The sequence below is a fragment of the Onthophagus taurus genome, chromosome 7 (assembly GCF_036711975.1).
Source record: "Onthophagus taurus isolate NC chromosome 7, IU_Otau_3.0, whole genome shotgun sequence".
Taxonomy (NCBI): domain Eukaryota; kingdom Metazoa; phylum Arthropoda; class Insecta; order Coleoptera; family Scarabaeidae; genus Onthophagus; species Onthophagus taurus.
Genome location: NC_091972.1, coordinates 33,937,876 through 33,951,808, shown reverse-complemented (window position 1 = coordinate 33,951,808; position 13,933 = coordinate 33,937,876). Strand labels below are relative to the sequence as shown.

Sequence of the window (13,933 nt, the reverse complement as noted above, 5' to 3'; positions counted from 1 at the left end):
AAGCAAACAATGGAATATGGCCGTTAGTAAATAGTTTGAGGACGTTTCGCTTTGCACATTAGACAGAGAATAGCAAAAGTGTGATGAATGGGTTATACGAAGTTGTAAATTTATTGGGTAACTTCTCCATTAAATTAAATCTCATCTTGAACTAAATTTTTTAAGTGTTACATTTTTAAGGGTACAAATAAAATATTTTTTAAGTGCACTATAAATCGTATTCCCATAATATTGTGTAGTAAAAATACCCTTATCCGTAAAATTACTTTCGCTTCCTGAACGTCTTGTCAAAAACCGATCTAAATCTTTCCTTGTATATACCCCCTCGACTTTATGTTCGTTTATATGTCCTCGGGTTGGGCTATTGAAAACTTACCTTGACCTTTTTTATTGACCAATCAACTGTGAGTTTAATAAAATATTTTATTAAAAGAAAAAAGTCTTTTGAAACATATTTAGGCTCTAAAAAATATTTAAATTATCAATAAGGAGGTGGCCCCATTTTTGCAAAATCAAATTCTTAAGATATAGTTTTGAATTATTAGGACTTTATAGAGAAAAGTATATGCTTTTTTTGTTCTTGGATATCTTTATTTGTTCTTAAGGTAATAATTTTGTCTTTATCATATTAACTATGTTTTCAATCAAATCGTGATGAATTGCTGGGAGTTTTTCATGGTCAAAAGAAAAATTAGTTAACTCGAATGTTGATCAAACCGATCATAGACTCCATCTGGAGTAGCTGATGTGTGGATTGAGTAACTCAACAGTTATTAATACCAGTACCAAGCCCGAATAAAGTAATAGAGGAGAGCTTATGGATAGAGCCAGCAATCCGTCCACTGTAAAATCCAACTGATACTCAACAAACTGTTAATCAGGCCTCGGCACACATCTAATAGAAGCATGATACTGCGAGAAAAAGGGAAAAAAAGAAAAGAAAAAATATACTTGATTAGTGTATAAAACCCGATATATGTAAGAATTACAAATACACACTGAACAGATCACTAAAAAAAGGAAAAGTATTACTAGTATTAGGTTGATTAGATGTTGTAGGGACATTGTTGCATTCGATTGAAACAATTTCATTTTGTATCATACATGAATACCTTGTGCGTTATAATTAAGATTTTCTTTCCTCATATTGAATTGAAAAACTCCAAAAGCACGGTTATGTCCTGCTAACTACATATGTTAATGTTACATTGCGTCTTTGCGAGATTATTATTTTGGGACAAACATTTGTCTAAAAAGGAGCCTAAGGAGAGTGAAAAGCAAAACATGACGCTGTATCCTGAGAGTCATTTAGCCTCTCATACTCAATCCCGACTCTCACCTCCAAATAGTTGACCCCATATAACAATTATATGAAAGATATACGAAACACAAAAACTCATGTAATATGTAAAGTGGACACGAAAGAGAAAATAGAGAACTTGGCACAGCATTTATCGTGGACAGTACTCTTTAATTTAATCATAATCAATATATGTACACTGCCATACAGAAGAGCAAGATACAGAAATGAAAAAGAATTGTTACCAATACTTGGAAAAAGTATGACAAGACACAAAGACATGATATCAGGCTCATAATGGACGACATGAATGTCAAGATCGGAAAAGACAGCACTTCATGGGTACTATAGGAGAACACTCTCTGCACAGAGGAGACTAATGAAAACGGGAATGTCTGATAAACTTTGCAAACAGTAAAAATATGACCTGAAGTTCCACACAACTCCCACATAGGGATATACATAAGCTACGTGGATCTCATATGATGGAAGTACAGTCAATCAAATAGATTACGATCTGATAGACAGAAGGAAAGCAACGTAAAGACACAAAGGGAAGTCTATGGCTCAGATTATTTGTCAGTGCAGACAAATTTCAGGAGCAGAATAAGCAACAAGAGGAAGAAACAGCGGCAACGACAACTAATTAACAAAGATAAACAAATTGAATATAGAAAAATGCAAATGCCTAGACGCACAACCAGTAAAAGAACAGTGGCACAACATTAAAATAGCAGTAACGGGTACTGGAGAAGAAATATTAGGAAAGCAAGAAAGACGGCAATATAGTTTGATGATAAGTGTGAGAAAAGATGAGAAACAATGCACATAGGAGCATGGGAATGTGGCACGGAGAACAAAGGAAAGGCGAATAGATTTCGAAGCAGTGAGGCGAAGAATTTATCCCATCCAAATTATATAAGTTAGGTGGCTACAGAATAGACTGAAGTGGTGATAATGAAGACCAGAAAATGTGACAGAGAAGCGAGTATAAGAGAAAAAGGACATATAGTCGAATCCAAAAAGTCGCTGAAGTATCTAGGCGTTATGATAGGTAGGACCTATGGACCGACCGAAAAAAAAAAACTAATAAATAAACTGAGAGGGTGATTCCGGAGAAGGAAAAGTTTTTAGAAAAAAAAAGGATGGGTTGGGCAAAAAAAACACACATTCACGTGTTGATAAGTAATGTATTGAAGGAAGAGCAAATACCAAGCAAGCGTATACATAATGAACTAACAAATCTGTTTACAATAACACGTAGACTGAAACTCCCGCTTCCTATTTACTAGTCTCAACTTTATTCAAACTAACACTTGAATTCATAGTAAAACAATTGGACTTCGGATGAGAAGTTTTTCTGACCAACAAAACAGTAAGTGTGGCTGCATATACAGACGATGTGAACATTATGAGTCGTATGAAACCAGGAGATATGCATACTCTTAACTGAAGGGACATGCCAAGGGGATGGAGTCGGAGGTAAACAGAGGAAAGAAAGGTAAAAACACAAACAGAGACACTCAATCTCAAACAAACACAGAATATCATCATGGAGGATGACATTGAGAAGGCCAAACAGTTGAAATATTTGAGGGTCATGCTATGCAGGGATGGCACGGAAGATATAGAAATAAATAAAAGAACAACATAAGCAAATGGAGCATACTTCACACTAGCCCATGTTTTCAGACCATAACGACACACAAAGATATGAATATATAAAACAATCATTAGACTATCAGGTACATCAGCGAGATATATCAGCTTTTTAAAGATGTAACGAAATTAATCAGAATACAAACGCTGAAGTGGGCATGTAGACATGTAGTGAGAATGGGACAAGGGATGGAGACCAGTGGAAAAGCTCACTGCTTCTTGCATTCATAAAACAATTTATTAAATATTGCGGCAGTAACCCACACCCTCTTATTGGTACTCAAGGAAGGTGTTTAATCATTATTCCTTTAACGTAAGGACTGGTCGTAATGTGATCTCCTGAAACAATCAGGAGTATATGAATAGTTGTAGAATGCAACAATTTTAGCAAATTTTGTTTTATACTGTTGCGCTGCATACAATAAGCGTCATAACTAATTTATAATTAATTTTTATTAATTAATATCATAGAAACTAATTAACCAATATTTGATTGTGATTATCAAATATTATGATGTAATTCGTATTTTTCGGTCTATCAGAAAATGTTATAATGTAGAGTGTATAGGGTTAACTTGAACTCACCGATTTGTTAACTTAACTAACTTAATCCGTTAGTCACATGCAATTAAAAAATAATATCAATATTCTTTAAATAAAAAGCATTTAAATCAATAATGCTCATGAATTGTACATGAAATCCTGAATTCGGTGAATGATATTATACATCCACCGATCCAGTGTTTGTCTGATTTTGCCTAAACCATACACGTGTCACTGTCAGTTGGTGCACGGTCAATATTGTATTCAAACATACGATCGTAGGCTTTAATCTGGTATAAGGGTGAAGATGAGAACTCGCAATGCGACATTTAGTATAAATAAACAAATTAATTCTCTTTAAAACTAACTAAATGTTCTAACATAAAAATAACCTTATGCTAACTGCACTGAGAGAAAAATATTCTTGAACGAAGATTATTACTCTTGGTTGAAGCTTATCATATTTTTGTATATCCACAAGAAAATCATTTTATTGAGCGAAGAAAAACCACATAGTCTGAAAGCAAGTACACAAATATTCTTGATTCTAAAGAAAACTAATTCTTAGTTAAAGTTGCGTTAACGATCCTATTTTCATATCGAGAATAGATTTCTTAAGTGAAGAATAACGTATCTTTCTATTATGAAAAACTTATTCATGTAACAACAGTCTTGTATAATTCATCATTTGAGTATTATAAATTATTGACGCAAGAACGAATTTTTTGATACAAAAAATTGACATTCTTCGATGCTAAGAATATATTTTAAGAGTATTTTATACTTGTTTCAAAGAATTATATTCAAGAATAAAGTTTTCTTAAATGTCAAGAATAATTTCCCTCAGTGTGTAATAAATTGGCAGAATAATTGCGTCGCGACCGTAGGAGAGATATTAAATCCAGTTTAGAGACGGAGAAAATCCATATTTCTGAAAAGTCTATATTAGGAAGTCGCTAAATCTGTTGCTAATTAAGCTATAATTAACTGATACTGCTACCGAAAGAACTCTAAAGTGGATATTTCGAAAAACTCATCGTTCCGGTAATTATACGTCTTATTCTCCATACGTTGTTAGCATGATGCATGTTAACGCGATGCAAGGCAGAATGATACATGAATATAAAATGCAAATTCCTTTGTTAAAGTCGTTCGGTGACACAAGCTAATTTAACTTTTCCGTAAGTAATTTCTGTCATAAATTTCAGAGAACTAATGGCAATGACATTGTAATTTCTTTATAGGTCAAAATTAATTATGAATATCTCAATTAGTAACCTGCTTAAGATCTTTTTTTATGCTTAAGCTTAAGATCGCTTTTTACTTTTTTACTGGACAGATTGCTTAAATACCTGAATGTATTGATAAAGGTGATGTAACTATTAATTATGTATACTTAAAAATTTCAGATTGGTGATTATAGAGTGAAGATTAAATAATAACACCGACAGATGGAGAGTGACTAGCTTAACCTCTACAGTAAATCACATAGTTCTGTAGGAATAAGATTATTACTCCTGATTCCTCCGTTATTATTAGCTTTTCTCGCTAACTCGTCCACTAACTCTATTACACAAACGAGCATTAAACTCCACAATTTTTACAATATTTAACGACTGTCAAGGAGTGTGTATTGTTGCGTAACCATTTCTAAAGATAATTCTCCGCATATTCTAGTCCCACACATAACTCGACGCTTCTACCGTCGCGATGGTTCCACACAATGGTTTAACATTCATTGATACTCCTTGAACATGGTTGAAGACATGACATCTTAACCCAAAAAGTATCTGTTTCCAAATAAATTAATTTTACATTAAGGTTAATAATGTATTAATATATCCAATGTGGTATGCAAAAAGCAGTGACACGTTGTAAATGTAATTGCTCCTCATGAATCATTGAGCGGATTTTCTGAGCCCCAAATACGATAATTATGCCTATCAAAATTATTGTTATCATAAATCGTAGTGATCAGACTATCACCATCTTAATATAACATGTAGCGCTCCATGTTTTTTTAATCGAATCTATCTAATGTCGGTTTGCCACAAATATAAAAGTCATACTGATATTGAAAATGAATGAGTCTGAGGGTCTTAATCCCCTCTTTTCCCCGTACAAGGGATAAGGTGAATATTTAGTGTAATGTATAATACATAGCGTGTAATGCGAAATAGCGTACTTTTTAAGCCAAATGAATCTTATTCGAGATTATGTCATCATAAAGGTATCTTACCTCATTTATCATTAATATTTTCTGCTTCTTTGCTACATTGCTATTGATTGCTTTCTAAGTTTACCCTTCTTTTAAAAAATAGTTAGTTTCCCAGAGTTTGTCTTGCTACATTCATTTCTGTTAGTTCATTATAGTATGGATTTATGGCTGCAAGAGCTGCTGTCTTATCTCTACGGCGTGATATACATACTTTATTTTGCTTGAAGTATTGATATGGTATAGAAATCGCTTGTACACGGTAAAAAATAATACCGGTTTAAAATTTTAGAGCACAGATTAAAAGTATAGAGTGTTTTTTTAGAGTAAATTTTAATCTATTTATTATTTACTCTACTTATGGATAAACTCTATTAGAGATAATTTTTTCAATATACTCTAATAGATTAAAGTTTCCTGTTGTAGATTTACTTTAACTCTTAACAGTGTTGAAAGTTACTCTAAATCCATAGAGTTAGTAAATTGTTGCTAAAGGATGAAGTGTTGTCGTAGATTCTATTACTATTACAGTATGGTAATACAGCATGATAATCCGGGTAAAAAGACTGTTCATTATTAAAAAATCTTTAAAATTCCTTAGATAGCCTTGAAAATACTAACTCTTTAAATGTTTTCTTGAAATTCTATAAAATGGTTAATCCTAAATCCAATAAATTATTAATCCTTACAAACTGGCAAAAAATGCTTTGAGAATAATACTTAAAGTCCTGAATACCTGAATATTTTTATAAACCACAGAACATTTTTGGAACCCTGAGATATTCTGTTGAAAACTTTAACAGTAATTAATAATTTGCGTATTAGTTATTTACATCTAAGAGTGTAGATATTGCGATGTTTTGCATATAAAACAAGTTAACTTTAAAAATTTGAAAAAATAATATCTTAAAATATAATTGAGGTATGAAGATGATTATATTATAGCATTATATCATATTATAGCAAATTTCATCTAGTTTCACCACACCCAAAATGTTTCCTTCGTTCTTATAATGGCGGTTGATACGATTTTATTAGTTAAACACTGTGGCTAGAGAGGTTAAATTGATAAAAATGCAATTTACAATATCATATCTCAAGAACGAATTAAAATATCACCGTGAGGTAAAATCGGCATTAAAATGAAGTTAATTAGCGTTTAATAACGTAAACCATAGATTTTTAACATTATTTATTGCTTAAATTTAAATTAACATATATTTAAACATAGTGAAGTGTAATCTAGTTAGAATCGTCGTTAATATACTCGTTCTCGTTGTGGGCCGGGGCACCGGCGTTTTGTATTTCAAATATTTCATTGTAGTACCACTTGTCTATCGCTGGTACGTGTTTGTTGGCTAAATACATGACGTGATCGTATTTTTGGGGTTTTAACTTTCGTTTTTCCTTCTACAATTTCTGCTCATGATTAGGCAATGTTGCTTGTTGGATCGGTTTTTCAAGAATATAATCTAAAAATATGGGAGAACTGACACTCACTTGAATCATCGGAATCTTTTGTCTATCGTATTGAAAGAGGCGATATTTGGAAATTGTGAATTTATTTCTAGTTTTTTTAAACTTATCAATAAAATGACTTTTATAGTCTAGTAACATTTCTTGATCGACAGTAATAGTTTGAAAATTACGCGAGGCCAAGTTAATGATTCTGACATATTCTTGGGGCAAATAAATTTTCTCATGTTTTTTCTTTTCTTGCGTTATCCTCCCAAAAGTTCGATCACAGGAGAGAAAACTGTGGCCTAGTTCACAGTCCGGTAGTCAGTGAATTATTACTTCAAATCGTCCCATTTTTACCAGAGTATACAAAGACTGCCCTATAACAGCGTTTTTGTTTTGTAAGCTGCAGTTGTCTAAAAAAATATGTAACTCTCTGATTTTTGCATCTAGTTTAGTTGCAATAAAATGATTTAGCAAACCAACTACAACACTCTGACCCTTTGAACCAGTCAGCTGTTCATACAAATAACAAAAGCTTGTATTTAAGCTGGCAGCGTGAATGCAGCAATTATACACCCATAACTGTCGCTTATAGAAAACATCGACAGCTGCCAGAGTGGGTAGTGGAAAATTTTATTCATCAATAGCAATAGCATCATCATCATCATCAATAGCAAGTGTAGTTTTTTCTTTTATGTCTTTATGTTCTTCTTTTTTATGTTCCAGCTCTAAGGAGATGTAGCTTCTTTTCTGTCTCTAACTGTGTTTTATATCAGCAGTGTCTGCAGCAGGAATTTTTACGTCCTATTCTTCGCAAGTTTGACATGTGTCTGCTTTCGGTTTTCCAAAACTAATGTTGAAAGTTTCAACAAAATATTTCCGATAGTAATCATATTTAACAGTTGGATTTATTTTTCTTTTATTGGTCAAATTGTTGTATAATTGTGGTTCATATATGTCCAAATACAATTCGTACATTTTCGAAATATTTAATAATAATAATAATAATAATGCAATTTATTAACCCTCAAAAATCTTTTACATATAAATAACTTTACATAATAAAGAAAATTAAGAAGGTTAATTAGGTAGCCAGGTCAGGCAACACCTTCGTAGTGAGGCCTGCTCTTCCCCTGGCTCCTATGTATTATAACAACAAATAATCCATAACAGCGCAAAAAAAATATATATATATAACTGAGTATAATAAGGAAAACTAATTCAATCTTGTCTGTCGCTCACATAGATACCGTTTGTATTTAATTTTAAACTTTGACACGTTTAACACTTTTAATGGGCGAGGAAGGGTGTTCCAAAAAACTGTGATGCCGTATGTAAATAAATTCCGAAAAGCAGTCGACGCGTGACGTGGCACCGTAAGTGAATCTTTTCTTCGAATATTGACATTATGTACATCAGTACGGTAGGTTATTTTATTACTTAAATAAACAGGAATTTTGTCTTTTAAGATTTTGAAATAAACTACTCCTATATGTAGAGTCATCCTATTATGCATATTCAGCCAACCACACTCCGCTAATTTATGTGAGACTCTCTGATATTTTTGTATGCCATAAATCAGCCTTTAAAAGTGGAGACAGAAAATAGTGGCCCGTGCGATAATGGCTTTGGCATTTTGGAAAGCTCTTAATGTGGATATCAATTTTATTGTTGATGTCTTGTGATATTTCATTAGGGCTTGTTGAATGTTTCCCATGTTGATACAGGGGTGCAGGAGAATGTGTTTTTAAGTGATTGGCAATACGTTCAACACGACTTTTGTTAATGCAATGGATGGACATAAAAGCACGTTTACAAACATTGAAGGTATTGCCACCATGTCTTACCTGTGTGTTTAATGAATAAATCAGTGGATTAAATTTTTACCTAAATGAAATTAAAAATTTACCACATATGTGAAATGTGCACTCTTTGGTTTACTAATCCCATCTTCCACGGCCGCCTGATTGACTTTCTTACATTTTACTGGTGTAGTTGTAATAAGTCCAGCCAAATACGAATCTTGAAGATTTTTGTTTTGCAACAGGTAAAAACTATTAGAAATCTCTCGTACAGTGCCCACGCCAAGCTTTTCGAAACATTTGCTTCTACATGAACAAGCGGCTTCTACAACTTTTTCGGGTACAATACGATTTGATGTATTTAAATTTTCTTTCCCCGAAGCGCGTTTTACTTTCCGTATGTTTCAAGACCATTGATTTCTATGCACTTTTCGTTTCCGACCGTTCCGATTTTCTAGGTTATAATCAGCTTCGTGCTGTTCGTTTTCTAAGTGTTCTGCACCCTCTGAAGAAGCACTTTCTTCGACACGTTCACTATCATGTGGATCATAATTACTATCGGTATCAGTCGCGTGTGGATCGGATTCAGTAGCATCACTTACCTGTGACGTGTTCATGTTTATAATCACAACCTACTGGGCAAAAATATACGGCATACTGCGCAATAACAAGACACTGAACATGTTATGACGTGACAACCCCCTGTAAAATGAAGACAGAAGTCTGATTCTTGCTCCGAACGATAGACGTGATATTTATTTATGTCCGGTTCTTGCACTGGGGTATTCAATTAAGGTATGAAGATAATTTAAATACCATTTTATAGCTAATTTCGTCCATACTGTTAACACAACCGAAATGTTTCTTTCCTTCCCATAAATCTCATTGATACAACATTGATAAAACAGTATATTAAAAAACAAGTTTCGTAAGACACGCTTGGAAGGTACGAATTCAAGCTTTAAGTCTTACGAAACGTGTTTTTTATGCTATTTTTTGTAATTCGTGATTTTATCCTTTTTTTGTAACAAAAAAATAAATAAATTTTGACAATGTAGGGAAATAGGTATATAGCAGTTGGTAACACCATAACACTTGAAAATAGAAATTAGAATTGACAATTAGAAATTGTCAAAACACAAAATATATTCACCTGAAAAAAATGTTTCATGCATACCTCCCAAAATAAGAGAAATTGCTCAGAGTTCAATGTCCTCATCATTGTGGACCTTGTGTTCGATGCTAAGAACGTGTTTAAACATCCATATACAAAAAATGTCACATTGACAGCTAGAAAAATTAATGACCCAATGTCACCAACTTGAACTGGTTCCATAAAATGTTACTAAAATCTCATTACAGCATCGGATGCTGTAAGGAGTCTCATTACAGCACCCGTTTGAGTACTGTAATAGCTTTCATTGCCGTCGTGAATTACAAAAATGTAATTTACAATATCGTATCTCAAGAACGAATTAATTACAATATTATTTCTTTAATTCCACAAATTTAGACATTCATACTGACCTGACTGATGATTCATCCCTGACCAAAATTATATCTTAAGAAGTAATGAAGATGATTTAACTCTTTCGTTACTAGGAACGTATGTATACGTTATACGTATATAGTCTTAAAAATACCCCATAATGGAGGGATTAAATACCATTTTAGAGTAAATTAATCTACACACTACACATGTTTCCTTCATTCTTATAAATTCCGTTGATAGGATCTTTTTAATTCAACACATTTAATGAAACATTAATAAATACAATGTGTCGTACGTTTATTTAACTTCAGCAGCGTCACCTAAAAGCGGCGAAACTTTAAAATCACATCTAAACCCAACAAGGAAATGGAGAAAATTTTCATTATACTTTACATTGAGACAATCCGGGGACAAACTGTATTCTTACATATGAACAAAGTTAAGAATTATACCATTCCTTTTATAAAATCCAATACAGCTGGTAGAAGGAAATTTCTAGTTTATGATGTTACAGTTGGTCCAACACTAATTCATATTTACGATTACAGTCAAGCTGGCGTCGAAGTAACATCGTTCGACATTAGTCCCCATTACTTGTTATTACAACTTGGGAGAAACTTTCTAATTGTATTAGCGAAACACATTTAAGATTTTATTATCACACATTTCAGTTTTTGTCTAATTTAGGATTTTTCTATATCATATTAAAGTCTTTAATATTTCAGGCCATTGTCCCTAGACTACATATCTCGGAAACCTCTCACGATTTACGTAACGTTACGAACAATACAACACAAAGGGCGTTTATCTTGCCCCCATTTCCGCTAGTGAGGATCTAAGATGAAGAAGGGAGTGGTCGTTTTTCTCTTAAACACAACGCCGGAGGAAGGAACCGGATTAATAGTCCTCGGCGAGTTTTGAACATCGAATATCTCGATGTAAGATAAAACAATTTCCGGGTTGGATCTTTTCTTTTACAGGTCCTTCGTAATAGTAGGTTTAATTAAGCGGATATCCTGGTGCAACTTTAGGCTGCCGTTGACGATGGATTTATCTGGTAATCGAATCACGGCGATGTGATATTCGTCTACGGTAGGGGACAATGGCACCCGTCCAAAACAATGCGCGTTTCCATTCGAACCGAAAGCCGCAGATAGGCGAGATGTCATTTCGCGTGGAACGGCGGCGTCCAGCGTCCTAATAACGACACCGTAAAATTTCGACGCAAATTGAAATACGATGGCGTATCGAAAAATGTGCGACCCGGTGCATCGTATATCGAGATTTTTTTTTGGGACAGTGTTTTCAGTTGGTTTTCTGGTGGAACTAAAACTCATCTAGCATTTCGATTTATTGAAATCAATGGGTAATGGACCATCGTTTTTAGTTTGTTATTTAAACAAAAATTTAGTGTTCTATAAATTATCAGGCGCGAAAAAAATGGGTATACTCCCAAGTTCATATTAATCCACTTTTCACCTCCATTAGTCATTGCTTTGAAAACGTCTTTTTTGCCTCACCATTAACGGAAGATATATATTCCCTTTGTGTATTGTTCAGAGAACGCGATTCCACACACACACACAAACATACACACGGAGAAGTAAATGGTAGATAGCACGCCGAGATATAGAATGGTTGGTAATGGGGCTCAGAGGCGGCAAGAATTTCGACCATCTAGCCCCGATACATCATTGTCGCCGTCTACTTAAATATCCATTAATCAACTTGGTGAAAAATTAAAAGTTGCCGACCACGAACGATCTATCTTTAAGCGAGGAGGCTTTAAGCGGGATATCATTGTCTTGGCCGCAGGCGGATTAACTTTTGCTGGCTCACCTGTATATCGGAGTCCCAAGGTCTTCCTTGTACCAAAGCACCAAAGCTACTTGATCCTGAGAATGAGCCGTCGATATATCACAGGGTAGATAAGCTGGTTCTCCAGCCACGACTTCAATATTTACTGTTGTAACTGAAACAAAATCAATAATAGATAAGTTTTTTGTGGTAGTAAAGTTTTCAAAATGAGATATGTATGATAGTAACAAGAGTATACTATATTAACATTGATTCAAAAATAATTTCATTCAAAAAATAACCAATATAGAATATGTCGTAGAATTAAATTAATTAAAATAGATACATGCAAACAACAGAAATTACTTGTTTAATCGGTAATGATGATAATTATACTAATCAGAGGTAAAGAGTAAATGTGCGGTAATAATTTATGGTAATAATTACTACAAAAGAGAATAAATTGATTTTGTAGTAATTAAGCAGATTAGATGAAATTCAAAATTTAAATTTAAAATAACGCTAATTTACATTACCGATGTAATTAATTCCATTTTTTCTAAAACATTCCTACATAAGAGAACTAATGTTGCTTTTCCCATAAAATAAATTGTTTGTGGAAAAAAATATTTTAAAGATACGTTAACAAATAACTTCTTCACGCAAAATCTTAATTTTTCTTAAAACGGTTTGATTTTACTGATTCAAATAGAAGTGCTATTTTGATGTGGTACACTCGAAATAATCTAAATTTGCACTCCAACACAAGGGTTAATCGGTGGGTTAAAAGTTAATGGTTGCCAGAATTAAAAAATTGAGATCACAAATAAAATCAGATACTCATTATTTTTTGATTTTTATTTTGAATATGGAGTTAGATTTCTCAAACTTTTCTAAATAGGAAAATTAACACTACGATTCTCCAAACATAAATCGTTCTTAGAAAGGATTTTTAAAGATGTTTTAATATATAATCTCTTAACAAAAAAGCTACTAAACACAAAAATTTATTTTTCTTGGAAACGGTTAAGTTTATTTATTTAATAGATGGAATACAAGTTAGTGATTATGAAAATCATCCATTATAACTTCACCGCCACTGCATGGATTTTCATTTTGAAAATTCATTTGGATTTCTCGAACATTTTTAAACAGGAAAAATAATACTTCCATGCTCTATACATAAGTCGTTATTAGAAAGGATTTTTTTAAGAATATGCTTAATAATCAGTTTCTTGACAAGAAGTATAAAACAAGAAATATTATTTTTCATGAAAACTGTTGGCTTTTATTGATTAAAATAAGAATATCGTTTTAATAATAATTCAAATTTGTGCATGCCATAAGATTTAATCGGTGGAGCAATGGTGGTGAAAATTGAAAAATTGACGATATCGCGAAACAGACATTGGTTATTAATACTCATAACTTTGCAGCCACTGAATAAATGTTCATTTTGAGAATAGATTTGGAGGCTTCGAGCGTTCTTACATAGGAAAATTAATGCTTCCGTCCGCTAAACTTAAGTCGTTTCCAGAAAGATTTTTAAATACATGATTAATAAATTATTTCTTAACAAGAATATTACTAAATACGAAATCTGAAAACTATTGGGTTTATTGATCGTAGTAAAAATATCACTTTGACGCAAAAAACTCCAAATA

At 32.9% G+C, this 13,933-nt stretch overlaps 1 protein-coding gene across 1 annotated transcript in view; it reads right to left on the bottom strand.

Annotated features, from left to right (window-relative positions):
• Positions 1 to 13,933, bottom strand: part of LOC111418754 (neural cell adhesion molecule 2-like) — a 455,796-nt gene that overhangs the window by 215,259 nt on the left and 226,604 nt on the right. The window contains exon 2 of the mRNA XM_023051417.2: positions 12,312 to 12,444. Within this exon, the coding sequence (XP_022907185.1) occupies positions 12,312 to 12,444 (133 nt within the window). The remainder of the gene's footprint in view (positions 1 to 12,311; positions 12,445 to 13,933) is intronic.